The sequence below is a fragment of the Pteronotus mesoamericanus genome, unplaced genomic scaffold, assembly GCF_021234165.1.
Source record: "Pteronotus mesoamericanus isolate MK-2021 breed Mesoamerican mustached bat unplaced genomic scaffold, CSHL_Meso_final scaffold_651, whole genome shotgun sequence".
Lineage (NCBI taxonomy): Eukaryota > Metazoa > Chordata > Mammalia > Chiroptera > Mormoopidae > Pteronotus > Pteronotus mesoamericanus.
Window position 1 is genome coordinate 5,346,162 of NW_026555325.1, and position 20,924 is coordinate 5,367,085.

Sequence of the window (20,924 nt, forward strand, 5' to 3'; positions counted from 1 at the left end):
AAATTACTTTATCCTTATTCTAGAATTAGGAACAGGCTTTCAAAACAATGATAGAGCCTTATATACTGAAGTGAAAACTTTTCAAAGTATATTGTAAGTGGGAAAAAGTAGCTGAGTAATGCATATAGTATTGTTCTATTTTTGTAATTACAAGCAACATACACACATGCATGAAGAAAATTCTTGAGGCATGACAGCCTTCCATTATAAGTAAATGAAATTAATTTGCACTGAGGAGGCAGAATTTTCATTTTTAAATCCATATTACTTGGTTTTCCAATAAATTCAGATCGTATTTTGCAATTTAAAAAGGTAACAAAAGTAAATGACCTCAATATAGTAAAATTGGAAAAGTGAGGAATATATGAAATCACATAAAGATAGGAAAGAGATGCCGCGTGAGGAATATGAAGATAGTCCTTTTAAAAGCTGGATGACAGAGTTTTCTCTAAAATATGGAGGAAAGAGTTTTCTCTAAATTATGTATAATCCACACGATATTATGCTTGAGTAAATATTCAAAATATTTTAAAGTATTAAGTTATTTATTTAATAATATTTCTTATCAAGATTATATATTTAAACACTATAAGTATATAGATATATATACATAAAGATCTCTTTGAGAAAACACAACTCACTGACTATAATTAAGCAGATATTCTTAAAGATATAATTTTACCCACTGGAATAAAGTTAGTAAACTTTTTACTAAAATTGAATTTCCATGGATTTAAAAATATTTATAAGAAACATTATGAAGGTATATATTGAAAGTTCCATGATTAAAAGCTAGTAATCATAAGTTATATACTATACATTCTAGTAGTTAATTGTTTCTTTGACTGTTGGGGAGTTGGATAATTTAATTGCATTCATTCTTGAATATAAACTTTAAGAAACTAGAGTTACTATATGAAATTACAATTCTAATTTCTCCACAGAGCTAAATGATATTTGTTTCCATCAAAGTATTTAAAAATAAATTCCTGTACTTACTTTCAACAATTACTTGTCTGTCTTCCCAGTTATCTTTAATAAGCTGTATATTTCCAAAGTGCGCATCACTGTAAAAGATTCGGTTGGTACCTTTTCTTTTTTGATTGTAGTCAAAAGCCAAGGCTATGACATTCTTGAAATAATGTGGATTTTCATATGGTCTTATTGGTGAATTTAAATTAGTTTCATCAGAAAGATGTATGCTTTTTAATATTGTTCTCCCTGAATACAGCAAATAGCCTTCATGTCTTCGGCAAGTAACTCCATCCTCTGCCAAATATCCGTGGGCACAAGCACAAGTTCGCCAGGAATTTCCTCTGTACAGACAAAGTTGCTGACATCCGCCATTGTCCTTGGCACAAACATTGGTCCCTAAAGATAAAAAAAATAAATGCACATATATATTTGTGTTTTTATATTGTTTTCCAAATACATTTTCCAATAAAAATACTAAAAATTTAATATTGAATATTCTGGTTTTCTATTCTTAATTTTTAGACTGGTCATTAAATATCAAATGCCATAAAGTACTAAGATTTTTAATTACACAATTTAAAAATTTTCAGTTTCTTATTTCAAGGATCATCATTCTGCTTCCTTCATCATTCAAATAAAAGCATTAAAATTTTCCCTTAGTTACCTAGTTAAGTGTTTAACTCTTTCTTGAAACAATACTGACATTATAAGTTAGATGTACTGTAATCTTTGACATAAGTAACATATTCACTCAAAACATGAACTGAACTCACAAAGAAAATATGCACAATTCTATGCTCTGTGTTTAAGAAGTATGTAAGGTATCAAAGCAATGTATGGCTCTCATGTGCCTCACATCTTAAGAATATTGGGCATAAGATTTTTACTTCAGTTCTGAGTGAAGATGTACTATGCTATTAGGATTTCTTCATGTGGCTAATTCTCTGCTGTGAATTCATCATCATCATCTTTGAAATTGCTGTATCTTCCTTTGAGTTAAGAAAGTTAAATACTATTTATCCTCACCCAAATATATTTTATTTTTAAATATATTTAAAATGTATTTTAAAATATAATATAAAATGTTATATTTTATTATTGATTTGAGAGAGAGAGAGAAGAGAGAAGAAGTGAGAGTGTGAGAGAGAAGAATCAATGCGAGACAAAAATATCTATTGCTTGCTTCCCATACATGCCCTGACTTGGAATAGACCCCCCAACCTAGGTATGTGCCCTGACTGGAAATTAAACCTGCAACCTTTTTGTATATGGAACAATTCTCCAACCAACCAAAAAACTCAGTCAGGATAAATACAATTTATTTTAATAAACACAAAAACAAACATTATTTTAATGGAGGTGATTTTTGTTTAAATATCCAAATCATTGTCATATCAGTTTCATAATACACACTTTAAAGAAGTGATGACTTTGGTTATATTTCACACTAACAACAAACTTCAGGAGCCATAATCAATTTGTGTGTTAAAATATAATCAAAAAGAAACATTTTGTCTGCTTTTTATTCTCTAATATACCAATTGTGCTTTGTACTTTTTCTATGACTATGTGCATCTTTCAAGTTTTTCTGTATTACTTAGCCCAAACTTATACTGAAGATATGCCAGGCATATAATCTGTCCATATACATGTACTGTCCTAGACAAAAATATCTATATGAACTATTACATGTTTATTTCATTAGAATACTATATGACTTTTATAAGAAATTAGATAACCCCCAGTAAAAGAAGAGTTTTGAGGTTTGGTATTCAAACAAAAATTAATCTATAACATAAGTTTGATCAATGTTAAAGATAAATAAGATAAATAATGTAAGATTTATTCATTATATGAGAAGACTGACCTTTCTCTCTTACACGGTTAAAAATTTTAACCTCCTTCAGGTTGACTCCAAGACCAGTTCTCATGGTTACGGTTTCTGAGGCATCATTTTTGTGACCCCTTCTGATGGACCCATTGGCATGTGCCCTGCCAAGACAATGAAAATACATGATTAAAACTCTTTAATTCAAATCAAGCCAGTTACTTCAGCTCAAGATAATAGCCCAGCAAAGGGAAAGAAACCAACTTACAGCCTGAGACATCAAAATGGTGGAGCTGAGGACAGAAAGAGTGATGGTCTTTGTTGTGGAAATTACATGGTTTTATGAGATCTTTTTTGTGACCTTGCTACGGAATGGCTTATCCTACAAGGGTAAAGCAACTGGCACTAAAATAACATTTTGAGAATCAAATACTCATGAAAAAATAAATTACCTGTCAGACCAGTAGATGTAAGCCCCAAAGACTGCAACTGAAAACATATCCACATTGCTCCCTGACAGCACCATCTCGCGATTTCCTCCAGTCTCAAGGTCAATTCTTTCTATTTTGTCTGTACGAGCATCACACCAGTACAATTTATTTTCCTAAGGATCAATTGAAATATAACATTACAAGCTGTTTTTGACTGTCTTTTAAAGAAAATGAACACTAGAAGAGGACTAATGCAAGTTAGCAGTTGATGCATTCTAAATACTTAAATCCAACAGACCTCATAGTCAATGGAGATGCCATTAGGCCATGCAATTCCCATGCTTACGAGGACAACCTTCTCTGAGCCATCTAAGCGAGCCTTTCCAATGCAGGGCATCTGTCCCCATTCAGTCCAGAACAAGTAGCTGAAAATAAATTGTTGATTTATAGTAATATTTGAATAAGCACAAAAAGACATTATTAAAAATAACAGCAGTAACATTCATTCTAACGAACCAAAAATGATACGTACTAGAAATCAATATAAATGTGTGTTTGATTGTAATAAAATATTTTTATTATAAAAATATCTAACTATTCATAGAATTTATGCAGATAAATTCAAAATCCCACCAAAATATCTTTAATACAAGACACTCCCTATCTGAAGTTCTATTTTGGAACCTGCTTGCTCAATTTGCTTCTTTTTTTTATATCTCAAACATCATTTCTTTCAAGAAGAGTTCAGCATTTTGTCTGATTATTGCACCATGCAATCTTTTTCAGAACATAGACAAGAGTGGCAAATTTACACTTGTATTTCTGTACAGTGTTATTTTTACTAATAATTTCACCTCCACTAGACTGTCAACTCAGTGAGGACAGTGATCTCTTCTATTGTTTATTCATTATTACACCTGTATCACAAAGTAACTAGAATATTTAAAAAATAAAAATTAGTGTAGGTAAGTATTCAATTTATGAATGTATACATGAATGCATCATAATTTTCAATTCTGTCCACTGCTATATGTAACTATTCTCATTTGAATTTTATAAATTATCTTGTGAAGCCATCATAAAACATGGTTTTATACAAAAGCAGGCATTCCTATTTTAGCAATTTTGTAATACAAATAGTAATATGAAGAAATGTAGAAGAAAATAAAATACAGAAAGAAAATTCAGAACATGTCATAATAAAATGTCAAAAAATGAAATGTAGAAAAACTGAAGGTAAATAACTGATGCTTTCTTTCACTAATTCATTCAACAAACACAATATTTATATTACAGTAGAGAAAATCATGATGTCAGATACATAAGATCCATTCTTTTGACTTTATGTCAACTGAAATTTTTATTCAACTGTTAAATAACAGCAATGAATAAAATTGGGAAAAATATAGCATTTATTGATGCAGGTAAAAATGAGAGAGTATTCTGTGCATATCTGAATATATAAATTCAAATATATATACACATCTATATATGATAGGTCATACACAAAAAGAAAATGAGATTGCATATAAAAAAATCAAAGTTCTACATTCATATTTTATTCCTCCATTCAATGGAGAAAGCATTTACCTACAGAAAAAGACACTTAAAATACATGAAAATACATGTATTCCATTTATGCATATTGTTTTGATTTAGGAGTTGATTTTTTTCCCTGAAAATTCTGTATAAAATAAACGTGTTGGGATTTTATAACCAGGCACAAAAAGAGGTTTGGCCAGAATCCCAAGTATATCACTTCTGAAGAAAGTTTCATTTATATTTATAAAGTCTACAAATCACAAAGGGAAAATTTTATAGCAAGGAATCCAGCTAATATTTTACCAGTTTCATCTAGGATGAAGGAGGCATGAAATTTTCTATATGTTTTTTAAAGTTAAGATTTTTTAAACTTTAAGGGAGTCTCATTATATTAAAAATTGGTAAAAATAAAATAATTATTTAACTGGAAGGTAGAATGTTTTGCTCCCCTTGGTATTTTAAGGACAGATTTTAGCATCAATAATGCTCTTAAAAGAACTAGTCAGTCATTGTGTTAAAATTGTAGGGGATGTAGTACTGGGAAGGAGGCATTGGGAGTCAGGACACACATGTGATTACTTATTCAATCTCATTCTTATCTACTTTCTCACACTATAAAGTTCAAATATGAATGGAAGTGTGTATAGCATACCTTTTATTTAATAGTAATCTGCTTTCAAATGAACTAAATGAGTAATAAAAATATTATTTTGAGTGAGAAGGTTGATTCTGGTATTTAACATATTTTACCCAAATTCTTAGAGCTATAAAAATTGCAGTTCAGGATGTTAATGATTCACAATCTCATGGCTGATAAAGGCTCATACCAGGGACTGTATTCAGTCTTTACTGATGCAGGCCTGTACTGTCCTCTCCATGACATGTTGTGTCACCAAATATAAATATAACAGTATAATAATCCTACATCAAATTCAATTTTCTTTAGGTATAAGGAGTATAACAAAGATCTTCATACTTAAAAACTAAAACAAAAAAGCTGTTAATATTGAGGAACAATCTTCTCTCATTTTTTCCCCAAGTACTTCCGATGTATTTATAGCTTGCAATACATCCATGCAGAAGGTTTGAAAAAATGGAAATAAAATTAGAGATAAAATTATTCAAAATAAAATTATCTTGAATATAGACTACACTTAAATTTTCAATAGTGATTTAGTAAATTATAATAATATATGAAGTCAAATCTGACTGCAAGAGTCACTTTTATGGCTAAATAATGTATCGCCTAATAAAATGGAAAGACAATATGCTTACCAAAATATATAAACATTTTACAAATATCTGGAAAAGATAATTTATTTCATAAACTGAAATTCAAAGTAAAGAATTGCATAGAGTTAGTATTTTGAGAACTTTTGGGTTTTTTTTTTTAATTTAACAATTCCTTTATTGTGGGACTTTTAATATATTTATAATTACAAATTCTTTTTTTTTCTTTCTTTCTTTATTTATTTTTAAATACATTTGTCTCTGCCTCCCCCCCACCACTTTCCCTTGTCCCCTCCCTCCTTCCCTCCCTCAGCTCTTCCCCTTTTGTTTTGTCCATGAGTCCTTGCTATATGTTCGTTGACTTTCCCCTTCCCTTCCCTTTCCCTGCCCGCCCCTCCCTCCTTCCCTCTTGTCTCTGTTGATTTCTTTTCCTTTCAGTGTTGCTGGTCATATTTTCCTTGCATCTTTGTATTGTTGGTTAGGTTCCGAACTTCAGAGAAAGAACATTCTCTAAGCATATAAAACTGCAGGGAGAGACTTACGCATAATTTAAGATAGTAATTTACATAGATATACTTGAGATATTTGTAATGAACATAGAGTCTTTGTATTAAAGTGTGACCTTTAGTAATTTGAAGAAATGAACATCTTTGTCTCTGGTTTTTGAGATTCCATGAAAATTAAGATTCAGTGATGATATTAAATATTGAAGTTTCCTCCATATTAGTTCAAATTTTGCTGCAGTAAATTTTGTTGGATTCTATGATATAGCCAAGAAAAGGGCCTTTCAAGTTAGCTTGGTGAATCTAGCCCTGTAAATACTTCTCAAAGTTACTCTAGACCTAGATAATCTCAAAATTGTCAAAATCCCATACAATGTCTTATAATTGAATTTTCCCTTGATAATAATTTGTTCCAAACTGAAAATATCCTTATTTACAGAGGTTTATAATTACAAAATTTAAAAACTCAAAACTTAGGATTTCCAAGATGAAAGCATAGGTAAACACACATTTTCTCCTCTCACGACTGCAGCAAAAATTACAAATAGACTACAAAATAAAAATCACCCAGATTCATCAGAAAATTGAACTGTATGGAAGTCCAACAACTAAGGACTTACAGAAGCCACATTTATCTAGACAGGTAGGAACACAAAGGACACAAAGGAACACAAAGAGGTGGTGAGGCACAGAGACACGGAGTGGCGTGAAGAGGCAGAAAAACAGGCGTTCCTACATTCACATGTGGTAGATAAAAATTGGGCGGGATACCTCAGGAGCGAGCAGCCCCAGTCCCAGGCCAGACCACCTTGCCCAGGGATCCAGCACCAGGAAAATAAGTCCCCATAATTTCTGGCTGTAAAAACCAGTGGGGGTTAAGGCAGTGGAAGAAACTGCAGGATTCTCAGGAAACTCCTCTTAAAGGTCCCACAAAGGTCACAGGACTTGCAGTGACCCACTTCCTCTCAACTTCAGCACCAGAGCAACAGCTGGAAGGGTGCAAGTGGCATACAGGGAGACAGTGAAGTCATTGGCAAAAGGGCGAGTGCTGGAAGACAGCTTTTTCCCAGGCAAATCTCCAGAGGCCAGCCACCAGCACTGTCCCCCTTCTGAGCTCTCTGCCACACAGAGGCACAAAGTGGTGAAACAGATTGCCCCAGCCTGGCAATTATATACACCTCTGCCCCAGACAATTTACAGTTGCCTTTTCTACAAGAGGCCACACTACTAAGACAGGGGGTCTAAGCAGCTCTACCTAATACACAGACACAAACACAGGGGGGCTGTGAAATTGAGGAAAGAAAGAATTTTGGCCCAAATGAAAGAACAGAACAAAACTCCAGAAAAAGAACTAAATGAAATGGAGATAAACAACCAATCAGGTGCAGAGTTCAAAACACTGGTGATCAAGATGCTCAAGGAACCCATTTGGTACTACAACAGCATAAAAAAGACCCAGGCATCAATGAAGGTTGCATTAAGTGAAATAAAGAAAAATCTACAAGGAACCAACAGTGGAGGGGATGAAGCCAAGAATAAGTCAATGATTTGGAATATGAGGAAGAGAATAGCATTTAATCAGAACAGCAAAAAGAAAAAAACTATGTAAAAACATTAGGATAGAATAAGGAGCCCCTGGGACATCTCTGAAAGTACTAACATCCAAATCATAGGGATGCCAGAGGGAGAAAGGAAGAGCAAGAACTGGAAAACTTATTTTAAAAATAATGAAAGAAAACTTCCCTAATTCGGTGAAGAAAATAGATATCCAAATTCAGGAAGCACAAAATCCCAAAAACAGTTGGACCCAAAGAGGACCACACCAAAACACATCATAATTAAAATATCAAAGGTTAAAGATAAAGAATCTTAAAAGCAGCAAGAGAAAAGCAGAAAATTACCTAAGAAGGAGTTCCCATAAGACTGTCAACTAATTTCTCAAAAGAAACTTTCCTGGCTAGAAGGGACTGGCAAGAAATATTCAAAATGATGAAAAACAGGAATGTACAACCTAGATTAGTCTATCCAGCAAAACTGTCATTTAGAATCTAAGGAAAGATAAAGTGCGCTGGGGGGGAGGCAGAGACAAATGTATTTGAAAAAATAAATTAAAATAAAATTAAAAAAAAGAAAAGAAGTTTGTCATCACCAAGCCATTATTATATGAACTGTTAAAGGGAACTATGTAAGGAAAATGATAACCAAAACTATGAACATTGAAATAGCAACAAATTCACAGCTATCAACAACTGAATCTAGAAAACAAACTAAGCAAACAGTCAGAACAGGAATAGAATCATAGATCCATATATGGGGTCATTTGGAAGGTTATCAGCTGGAAGGAGGAAAGGAGAGAATTGGGGAAAATGTGCAAGGATTAAGAAGTACAGATTGTTAGGTATAAAATAGAGAGGAGGATGTTAAGAACAGTGTATGAAATGGAGTAGCCACAGAACTCATATGCATGGCCCATGGACATGAACTAAGGGAGGAGGGATTGCTGAAAGGTAGGGGGTACTGGGCAGAGAGGGGCAAAGGGGAAAAGTTGGCACAACTGTAATAGCATAATCAATAAAGTATATTTTTGAAAATCTGAAAATTTTAAAAGGAACATTCAGAAGTGCCTTGAAGGTTTATAAGAATATTGTTAGAAATCATCATACAAATATCCCTTTTGTTTTCATTAGACACAGAAGTTCTTGGCAGAAAAATGTGCAATGGATACATACAATAAGTTAATTTCTAATTAATTATTGACATTGGGATAATATGTAAAAGACTGCATTTAGTTGCAGTGGAACTGCTCCCAAAGACCTAGCATACAGTCTCTTGTCCCCAAATTTATTGAATTCATCATATGACGATTATACTGATATCAGAATTAACTTACACAAAGGTTCACTTATAAAGGAAAACAAATCATTTTATGTCATAATAGTTAGATTCAAACTGAAAAATATATATTTCAGACATTATAAGTGTCCTTGAATAATTTCAAATGAACTGCTTTTGTGAAATAAGGCTTAATGGAAACAAAGCTCAGACTTTGGTGGGGAAGGGTAAAGAAGTATAAGGGAAGAAAAAGAAGAATGAAGTCTACACTGTTAAAAAAGTAATAGTATTAAATGTCTTTTTATATTTTAGTTATATAAATAATAGTGAAAACCAACTAACTGGAATCAATTATTGTCTTTGAATTTAAGATTCTCTGTTGACTATTAAACTGTTTCCCTCAAGCACAGATCTGGATTGCAATTTTTACAATAATCTTGTCATTTTTTCCCATTCCTATTCCCATTCCTATTTAAGAAAGCATGATTTAGATACTTTATCAGATACGCAGAAGGAAACCTGAGATAATAAAAATTTCCCTGGTGGCACAAGAAAAGATTGTGTAATTCTCTTACATGAATTGTGCCCAATGGAGAACAGAATTGAGAATGTCATTGTGTCCTCTGCTAGGCTGGGAGTCAACAATGTGTTAATATATCTGCAAAAAGTAAGAAAAACAAAAACCAAACAAAAATAAAACCCTACAGATTAGCAATAGAATCCAGATTGTACATGTGAACACCAACTTTTTGACAAAAACTGCTTATAATTTTCAATGTCAGCAGTTTCACCAGACTCACTTGAAATTCATACTGATTGAATACCTTGTAGGCCAACATGTCAATGTCTCCATCTTTGGGACACAAGCAAAATAATATAATATTACAAACTTTGAATGCATTTCATTAATATATAAATTGAATTCCTCATTCTCTATGAAGAAAACAGTATAATGCAGAATCTTCTCTGTTCCTGTCATGAATGTGTTACTATTGGAATAAACAAATAACTCAACCACGGACTGCAAAATGCTACTCAAAGGAAGAAAGTCTAGAAACACCACCTTTCTTTCTTTTTTTTTTTTTTTGGTTGATACTTTGGTGGATGATTTTTGAATATACTTTTTCATTTCAGTCATGTGCTCATTCAAAATACATTACGTACTTATTATGTGTTAGGTGGTGAATAAACAAAATAAATGAGACATTGACCCTCATGAAGCTCTTTAATGACAGAGGAAAATGGGTCAATGAAATATTACCTAAGAAAATGGTAACAGAAATGGGTAAAATTTGCTAGTTGTAAATCTCTGTAAGTCATGAAACTAGGGATTTCAACGCAGAAAATGCCGAAGTGTTGTGGAAGGGGGAAGGCAGAGACAAATGTATTTAAAAAGTAAATAAATTAATTTAAAAAAATAAAAATAAAAAAATAAACAGAAAAAAAAAAAAAAAAGAAGTTGTCATTCCTATAAACAACTTCAGAAATGAACTGTTATTTTGAGCCAAAATAAAGATACAGGCTATCTGAGTTGTGTTCTCTTTCTGTTTAAGCTGAAAATAGTTTCTTAAGTTTTCATTTGTTTAACACTTCTTATTCTGGTGTTTGTTTTTCTTAAGTTTTACATTTGACTTCTTCTTGATTCACTACTTTGTGATATTGAATAATTATATAAAATATTATTTCTTATAAAAAGTAATAATGTCACTCAGCCAACACTGGGTAAGTACAGAGTAAATTTCTTCACAAAGAAAAACGTCTTTGGTACCTGTAATCCCATAGCACATTAGGCTTGTCACCCTATAGTGTATTTAATTCCTTCTTATTTTATTTATGTACTTGTGCCCTGCCTAACTGCCCATTTTCCTCTCATTTTAAAAAATAATATATATGCATGTACACTGTGGTATTAATTTACTATTTACATGTTTAACAATGGTTTTCTTGAGTGAATGGTTCTTCTTTTACTAATTCTTGGTACTTTCAATATATTATACTTAATGTTTCCATATAGTCTATAAATTTTCCTATGTATTTATTTAACACCTATTCTCTTAGAACCTAGACTCCTAGTAATCATGAGCTTATTTAGAATTCTTAAAATATGATACAGAAATTTTTAATATTTTTCATGACCTTCAACCTATCTTATATATGTCTTAACCTATGCTGGATATTCTGTATTAAAACAAACTGGCAATTTCAACAGGTAAATAAAGATATTTTTCAAACTTCTCTTTTACCCTTTTACTGTGTTTTTATAGATCTGATCCCTTGAGAAATTAAGGAAAGGTGTTACATTTCTGTGTGACTTTCTTTGGTTGCCATCAAAATGGCTTTGGTGGTCTGGGCCAGGGGCTCCCTCCTGCAGTGGGAGCTGGCATGGCCTTTCTGGCCATCCTCTGCAACAAGCCACACAGCTGCAATTATATCTCAGGGTGTCTTGATCATTTCTTGTCTTTCTTCCCTTATTTTAGAGGAAGAGATAAAATCCAAGATTCATGTCTGAGGAAAGAGGATGCCTCTTATTAAAAAGGACTAGATGAGTAAGACCTAACTAGCTTTGAAAGAAGGGTAGATACCTGCAGAATTATTGAGAAGATCCCTAATGAAAAAGAGTGCGACAGTTTTCTTTCACTTGTTTTCATTAATTTCATACGCCTTGCTCAGAGACATGTAGAGAGAGGTGGCTATGATCTGGGAAATGATTGTTGTATTCCTAAGTTACTTGAGCATCATGATATCTTAATATTATGTACGAGCATTGGGATTCCACTATTATTTCTATTGTAAATCAAGTTTATTCCATTTTATGTGTTGTTTTGACTTAAATGCAAAATAAACTCTAGAAAAATGGTGTTAAACTATATCACATACTCTTGCTAGCTCAACAGATGTTAAACTATCATTCAAGACTGTTTGCATATTGTTGAGCATATTCTAAAAGCATATCTATATGCCTTTATTAATCAATTAGAGACCATTTGACCATATGTGTTTGAACACAAAGATATATTGTCAAACAATCTTTGCATTGGAAATAAATACTTTTAAACAAGTTATTTACAGTCATAGAAATATAAATCTAAGTTAAGAGAAGCAATGTAAATCCTGGTGCTTAAAAAAAACAAACAAACAACAAAATGACAGAATATTCCTGCTTCACTTAGTGATCCAATTCCATGGAAAGTTAACCAACCAATTTTTTTGAAATCATACCATGACTTCATATATATCATTTTTTGTTGTTATAAGTAGAATATAACTTTTTAGCATAAAGAAATTAAGACATTTCAATTTTTTAAAAGAAAATGATGGCTTTCCAAAAAAAAAAAAAATGTCAGTAGGAAAGAGAAACCAATTTTTCAAGCTGAACTAAATTAATATACACTTTCTATCTTCCACTGGCTACATTTTCAAAAGATCTTAAGTTTCCTTTGTTAAAAAACAGGTTTCAGGTCTGGTTTTCAAAGCACATTTGTATTTTGGGTTCAGTTAATTTACTCCATTATGTTTCATGTTTTCCCTTGGCAATACAACCTGCCATATTTTAACTTCAAACAGAACATTAAAATGTTATACTTTATTTCTATGATATGAATTTTGACACCTGAATTTTGACATCTAGGTAATGGTGTATGAAAATCAATGTTTGCAAAACTTACGTAGACTGGTCATTTCTAAGCCTTTCCCTCCCCCGTCAACTGAACTCAAGCCTGTAAACATGTGGATAATTTTATAGGAGGAAACATATCACTAATATTTCTAAGCAGTAATAAACATTTCAGAAAAATAAGCTTAACATTTAAAAAGGTGTATTGATTCTTAATATCTAACACTGTGATTTATGTAATACTTAAATGTTTTTAAGAAAAAGTGAGAATACAGAGGTAATAATAGTTAAAGTATTGCTACATAGTCCAATATTTCTTTTTTTGTGGGATGAAAATAAGAAATTAAGAAATAAAAATTATTTACTGAGATCCTCTAGCAGAATCAGCGCTGAGCTCCTAGCTGCAATGGAGAGAAATGTAAAATCCAACCATCTGGAGAGAAGAAATGGCAGGATTTAGTGGCAGATGAAATAGGTTATGAGAACTTACAGAAAAATCTAAGGTAAGTTTTAAACTTGTCAGGAAGAAAGAACCATAATAAAATGAAAAGAGATGCAATGGTTAGGGAGAGAATGTAATGCGGAGATTAGAATATAACAGCATGAAAATAAGTTTAAAACATAAATAGAGCAAGAGAGAGAATGGCTATCAAAGCCTTAAATGAGGAGAAAAATGATCAGAGGAGATGTACCATGCCTAAGAGGATATGTCTAGAGGAGGTCAGGCAGAATCAGAAAATGGAAACCTAGAGAAGGTAGCAGAGAAAATAAATTATTGACTGGATAATTAATGAAAAAAGTGTAAAGAAGAAGGCAACTGGTGTGAAACCTGAAAAAAAAAATTGTTTTTGGCTACTGATAAGTTTAGAAAATCTGGAAAGAACAGAAGCTAAAAACTCGTTTCAGAAGCTCAGTGAAGAAACAATGGATATAGCTCTCAAGAGGTTAAGAAGTAGCCTTGACTGGTATGGCTCCACAGGTTGGGTGTCATCCCACAACCAAGAGGCCTCCAGCTCCATTCCTTGTCAGACACATGTCTGGGTTGGGAGGCCAGGTCTCTGGTTGAAAGCATGTGAGAGACAACCAATCAGTGTTTCTCTTGTATATTGTTTCTCTCACTCTCTTTCATCCTTCCTCCCCTTTCTCTGAAAATAAATAAATAAAATCTTTAATGAAAGTTAAGAAGTAAACATGTGAAGAAATAAAACATTGGTTTTATTTTTTATCCTTTTTTTTTCAAATAAGAGTAATCTTAGCCTACTTGAAAGCAAAGGAAAAACCTTCACTGAAAAGAATAAGTTACAGATGATAGGTTTAAAAAGAATCGTTATTGCATGAGTTGCCTGAGGAAATAGATGTCATTGTGTTTAGAATAAAAGTGAAGAAGTAAATTTTAGTAACAAAGGAAACTTTCTCTGAGGTTGTATTCTTATTTCAAAACATTCACAGTATGAACACATGCATTTCATTTTCTCTTACTACCATATTGTCACTGTATCACAAATAACCACCACATTTATTTGGTTGCTTTACTATCTGCTGATAACTTTGCCACCTTCTTCTTCCACTGCTGATATAGTTAGGGACTTTTATGATTCATGTTAATGATCCTCTGAATACCCTAACTCATAGTTCCTTATCTTTAACTGTTCCAGAAACCTGCAGCTCCATTTTGCCTTTGCCTTACATAAGCAAGGACACAAAGTTTAATTATCAGTGAAAATGCTCTATTTCTAATATAAACAATTTCTGGGATACATGAAATAAGATGAAAATCGTGTCTATCAATTTTGTGTCACCTGTTATTATTGATTCATCTTATAACTTCTTCCTCTTACAATCCTTGGAATTTTTCTTCTCTTCATGTACATTTTCTTCCTCTTCCTTTTTCCCAATTTCCTCCCCTCTGCTTATAAATATGTTAAGTACCACCTCACTCCCATACTAAGAAAAACATTCTCCATACTCTACTACCTTCTCAACATACCTTCTATTTTCTCCTCTTTCCCTTCCTGGCCCAAGTTTCTGTAACTGCAGTCTAAATATGCTAGCTCTACTTTCTAATTATCCTTCATTTACTAATTCTTTATATTTGGCTTCTGCCCCTACCAAACTCCTGAAATTGATAAAAAATAATAATAACATCCTAATTATCAATTGCATGTTCTGTTACCTGTTTTTATCTCTCCAAATTTCTTGGTTCCTGAAGCAATCTTCTTCCTAAAACTCTCTTACCTTGACTATGATACAGTAAATTTTTTCTGCTTTACTCTCTCTCTCTTCACTTATTGTTAATTTTCTTTATTTTCCCTTCAACCAATTCATTCTCTAACTGTAAACATCCTTAGTTTTTGTTCTTGGACTTATATTTTTTTCTGTACCCTTTCTTGAGTAATCTCTTCCACTAATATGTTTTATAGAAGAGCCAGATCCTTGTTGGAATAAGTAGAGACCTTATATTTATTCAATTTCTGATTCTATTTATGCTCTATTCAATATATCTTCTTCAGAAATTTCTATCTTATGAGGAATCCAGGACTTCCAAGACAATTTTAAATAAAAGAACAGATTGTATTGTTAAGACTAATTTTCTAACATCAAAGACCAGGTCTTTCTAAATCCAAACTTAAATCTCATGTTTATTTTAAAATTTTCTTCCCTCTCTCCAACTTTATCCTGATTCCTCCTGGTCTGAGGTCTTGCCGTAAGAGAGTGACACATTTTGTTTTAATTGATTGTTCTTTCCTATTTATTTTAGTCTTCCCTTACATATTTGCTTCTAGCCATCTTCATTACTTGGCTTGAGAACACTGAAAGAACCCTCTCCGATATTCCATAACACTCCCCCTGTCATAATAAATAAGAATTTCAAAAAAATTTCCTATTTAAACAATGCTACAACTTCCATGAACTCTCATCACATTTCTTATCCCTGGTTATGTGAGTTGTTTAGGGCTTAGAAAAGAGGGGCTAGGACCAATTTCGATTTTAATTGGTATACTGAAGAAGTTGTCACCATGGTAGTGATTTTAAAATATGGCATCTTATTGCCTATTTTATGGCCCCAACTTATCTTCCATCTATAACACCTACTCTTTCCCACTTGTATTTCATGTATTTAAACTCCTGCTAATGGCCTTTGTTTTGCCAATATATTCCCACTCCATCCAGAAAATGTTCTCCTTCAAGTCTCCTCCATGAAGCCTCTAATAATCATCACTATTGCTGCTACTACCCTCACTTTTGTTATCTCCTCTAATTATATGCTATCTTTTTTCTCTTAAAACTCAACATAATTTTATAATGGTTTTATGGAAATGATTAACATGAGATTTAAATGTGAGATTGAAGCTTAAGTCATATTGATCTAATCTTTCTATGCCTGAAAATGAGTCTTAAGATGAAACTATTCTTTAATTGAAATTTTGTACTTGTTTAAACTCCAAATTTAAACAGGAAACTCATTGTGAACAGAAGCAACATCTTACTTATACCATCATACTTCACAGTGCCCACCAGTATCTTCCACACGGTAAGTAGTTCTGTTTTGTCAAAAGGTACTGAACTGAGGACTAAGGAAGATATGGAGGTGTACTGACATCATCTGTTTCACCATGTGTAGTGCTCAGTAAATGTTCATTGAACAGGCTGACAAAGAATGAAGTATATGTGGGATTCTTTGCCGTATGTTCTCAATCACCATAGATAGTGGTAGGTATTGTCTATGCTAAGATGGGTTATACAGATATAAAAGGTACTTAAGGGAAAGAAGGTCTGGAAAAATAACTTGATGGTGTATACCAAGTTTCAACAAGAAATGGAAAATAAAACGACAGATTGACAAGTAACAGCAAGAGGCCTATTAAATTGATCTGCATGAATCTATAATAGGCCAGGTGCAGAGGTTCTCCAGAAAACAAAAGAAATATTGGATTTATTACAAATACGAAGGGGATAAATTCTTTATTAGAAACAAACCCATTTTCTGTGTATGTATGAAATTTCACAACATTCACTTATACTTGTTCTTACCACTAGAATAATTATTCACAGTTAAGCAATTGACCAAATTTTCTCTATTGGGCTATAATGATTTATTGCTTGATTATGAGCTATAACATAAAAAAGAGATTTTAAAAATACCATCATATTGGAAGAGAACATTTTTATTTTCAAGTTTACAGGTGTGATGTGGATATACTTAATAAAGTCATGTGTTTTATCCTTGAAATTAAACAAAATTACATCCACCCTTTCCAGTCTCAATATGTAGTGGCAGACATCCATGGCACACTATGGACAAGAGACTACATGGGGGAGAGTCAGACCCTAATCAAATTCTTCTCCATTCTTTTTTATTATTGCTTATTCTCTTTTCACTACATTTTTATTACAATTTTATTCTGAAACTGTTAAAATTATTTTCTTACATGCTTGATTGTATTAATTTCTATGATACTTAAAATAACATATCTATATGCATCATATAACATACACATGCACATACATATGATGTAGCATAATATTTGGAGTTTAGCAGAAACTAACTTTCCCACATAATGCCTTGATAACAGAGTAACATATATAAAATTGTTGACTCATTTTCCTTATTTGTTAAATGGAGAAAATAATACCATTTTAGGTTTGTTGTGAGCATTTAAATTTTTTTATTGTTATCTTATTACAGTTGCCCCCATTTTTCCCCCTTTGCGCTCCTCCCCCCATCTCATCCTCCACCCCCACAGTCAATTCCCACACTGTTGTCCGTGTCCAGAATAGAGTAAAAAGGAACTATCCAGCAAATTTTGAGCAAAGTAGTGACAGCTACATAAATTCCAAAAGAATAATTAGACTACTACATGTAGTCACATAGGACTACAAGAGTGGAGGATAGTACCCTATGATCCAGAAATGTTGGTAAGAGGGATGGCTTAGGATAGGGTGGTAGCAATAAAAGTTGTGAGAAGTTGATAAAATACAAATGCATTTTTAAGCCAAAAGTAACAGAATTCTTGGTATGTTGAACATAGAGTAAAAGAGACACTAAAGATGAAGCCAAGTGTTTTGGACTAAGCGACTGAAATAATGGAACTGGCATCAGCCAATGGAGAAATCATACTTACAGAAAAAAGATTCAGTTTAGGTTTAGACTGTTAAGGTGATGATGGATCTTGTTTTAGTTACATATTGTTCCTTGACAAGTCACTCCAAATTTAGAGGCTTAAAACAGCAATAATTTTTTTGCTTATGAATTTGCAATTGGATCAGAGATCTGCATGAGCTTATCTCTTGTTCACATCAATTGTGAAGACAACAATGCTAGGGTTGTATATGGCTGGGGACTGCAACTGTCTGAAGGTCCCCTCACTCAACATGTCTAGCTGTTGGTACTAGCTGTCAGCTGGGACTTTAGCTAGGATTGTTAGTTTGAACACCTACATGTGGTCTCTTCATGAACTTGCTTGACTTCTTCACAGCTTCTAAGAGCATCCTAAGAGAAGCAGGGAGAAGTTTTATCTTCTTTATGACATAGCATCAGAAATTACATAGTATCACTTTCGTAACAGTCACAGATCCATCTGAATTCAAGAGTATGGGAAAGACATTTCACTTCTCATTGTAAGAAGAACATGAAGAGTATCAGACGTTGTGGCCATCAGCTGGAGAATTAAAACCTGCCTCCGATCTCTAAATGAATAAATCGAATAGTCAGTTGAACATAAAAATCTAGAGTTTAGGAATGAGATCTGGCCTGGGGATATACATGTTGCAATCTTTAACATTTAGGTGGGATGAGATCGCCAAATCAAGAAGAGAAAAACAGTAAAGACTGATGCATGGGTTCACTCCAACATTAGTATGTCAAAGAAAAAAAAAACTGAAAAAGAGAGTGAGTTTGGATGACTACTAAAATAGAACAATTAAGAGAGTTTTTTCTTCTTGTTTTAATATTGTCTATTTGAAATCCATCCACTCAAAATATTCCCTAGTAATACAAACTGAGTTTTTTTCAGATATCCAGTATACCCTGTTAGGTCTGGGAAATATAACTTGTCTAAATATGTCAAGATAATCTCTTCCCTTTGGCTATTGACTGATCTAAGGTTGGGCATGCAGTCCGCTTGAGATTTAATAAGTGGGGGTATTAAGACCAAAACCTTTCTCTTTCTGAATAAAATGATACAGCTTAGCAAGGAAAAGATGTTTTGTCTAACACCCCCCTCCTCCTTTAAGTGTGGACATACTCCCTGATGATATATCAAACGTGCTGTATTAATACAGCAATAACATCAAACATAAGACAAAATATAACTTAGGAAAGAGAAATGGTAGTTGAAAGAGGGAGAAAGAGAAGCTCCTATGTCTAATACCCATTAGTTAAATGTTATGTTCTTTGCATACAAGAGCATTCCTAACCAATGCAGCTTTTTCAATTTTTAAAAAATATTGTAATCTTAGTTTTAACTTAAAAGATGTCAAATTTGTTGACATTTCTCTTTCCTATATTAATGTTGTTTGTTCCATTTTTCACTGTCCTAATGTTATGACTTGGTGTTATAAAATTTGTCAAGAAAGTGAAGCAAGGGGTAATATTGGAAAAAGTACATGTAACGTATAACAAATAGGAAAGTTTGCAGATTTTCATAAGAGTTGACTTATGCTTCACATGGATTAACTTCATTCTCTATCACTGCTCTGTACACTGGTTTATCTAATAAACATCTGGGTGACTGCCACAGCTTCCCTGTTTTTCCAGTCCAAAAGGCATAGGAGTTCAATTTAATCATAAACTATCTACTCTTAAAAACAAGGAAGCAAGCAAACAAATAAAAAACCCTCTAAGTCAAGTCATACCAGCGATGTAAGATACACAGTGACACAGTAGTGGGAATAAAATGAGTTTATGTGGTTTTGTAATTTGCCTACGTTTATATTATTGTTTGAAAGGAAAATGGTTATTGGTCAGTAATGTACTCTTTACCAGACAAAAGTACTAAACTCTGGGGACAGAGAAATAAACCATACATGGCTTTTATTATAGAGTTACAGTGAATAGGGACATTATCCAGTTCAGTAAAAAGGAGAGTTACTAAACAAATAAATATAAATAAGCATGTATTAACATACAGCATATATAAAAATGAAAGCACTTGGCGTTTTGGTGTCCTATAACAGAACAATCTAACCTACTTGTAAAACCAAAGAAGGACAAATAACATTTAGCAAGGTAAAAGTAAGAAGGAAAACATTGCAGGTAATGGGATGAGACATTCAAAAGCTGGGCGTTGAAGAATATAGGAAATATTTGAAAAACTAAGAAGTCCAAAAGAGACTGTAGCAAGAAATTGAGACTGAATATTTACATAGGGTTTGATTAAGAAAGATCACAGTGGAAATTCGGGACTTCATGCAAAAGTCAACGGGAATTCCATGAAAAATTTTAAATACCAATAGATTTGTATTAAAAGAAAAAAGTCAATCTGGCCTTTTGTGAGGTTGGGAGATCAATTGCAGTGGTGTATGTGCAAAGTAAGAACAGATCTGATAAGGGTGGAGTCTGTAAAGATGAAAAGTCATAGATTGATAATATTTAGAAGAAAAAATGAGCAAAACTTGCAGATTGAATTCATTTCTGTTTCTGATATGTAGAGTTTTTTGCCTGTAAAATGCCCAAAAGGAAATATCAGGAAGACAGACATATTTATCTGGAACTTGAGGAGGAAAAAGAAAGCTTAGAATGAACATGTTGAACATAAATGGAAATTGAAGCTTTAGAAATATTAAAAAAATAAGGTTAGCTATCAAATGGTTATTTCATTTACTCAGTAAGTAACTCAGTAGCTATTATGTAAACAGTTCTAGGGCAGAACTTTAAAATGAGAATCTAGGAACATGTTCATCATCTCATTTGAATTTACACACACATTCAAGAACGGCATTAACAAATGTAACACTATCAACTACTAAGT

The 20,924-nt window shown here is 32.7% G+C and overlaps 1 protein-coding gene across 1 annotated transcript in view; it reads right to left on the reverse strand.

The window, feature by feature from the left end:
* The window catches only part of LRP1B (LDL receptor related protein 1B), a 1,772,547-nt gene that overhangs the window by 421,900 nt on the left and 1,329,723 nt on the right, over positions 1-20,924 (reverse strand). The window contains exons 38-41 of the mRNA XM_054562474.1: positions 3,533-3,659; positions 3,256-3,407; positions 2,843-2,967; positions 1,000-1,371 (exon numbers count right to left, since the gene is read on the reverse strand). Coding sequence (XP_054418449.1) covers positions 1,000-1,371; positions 2,843-2,967; positions 3,256-3,407; positions 3,533-3,659 — 776 coding nt within the window. The remainder of the gene's footprint in view (positions 1-999; positions 1,372-2,842; positions 2,968-3,255; positions 3,408-3,532; positions 3,660-20,924) is intronic.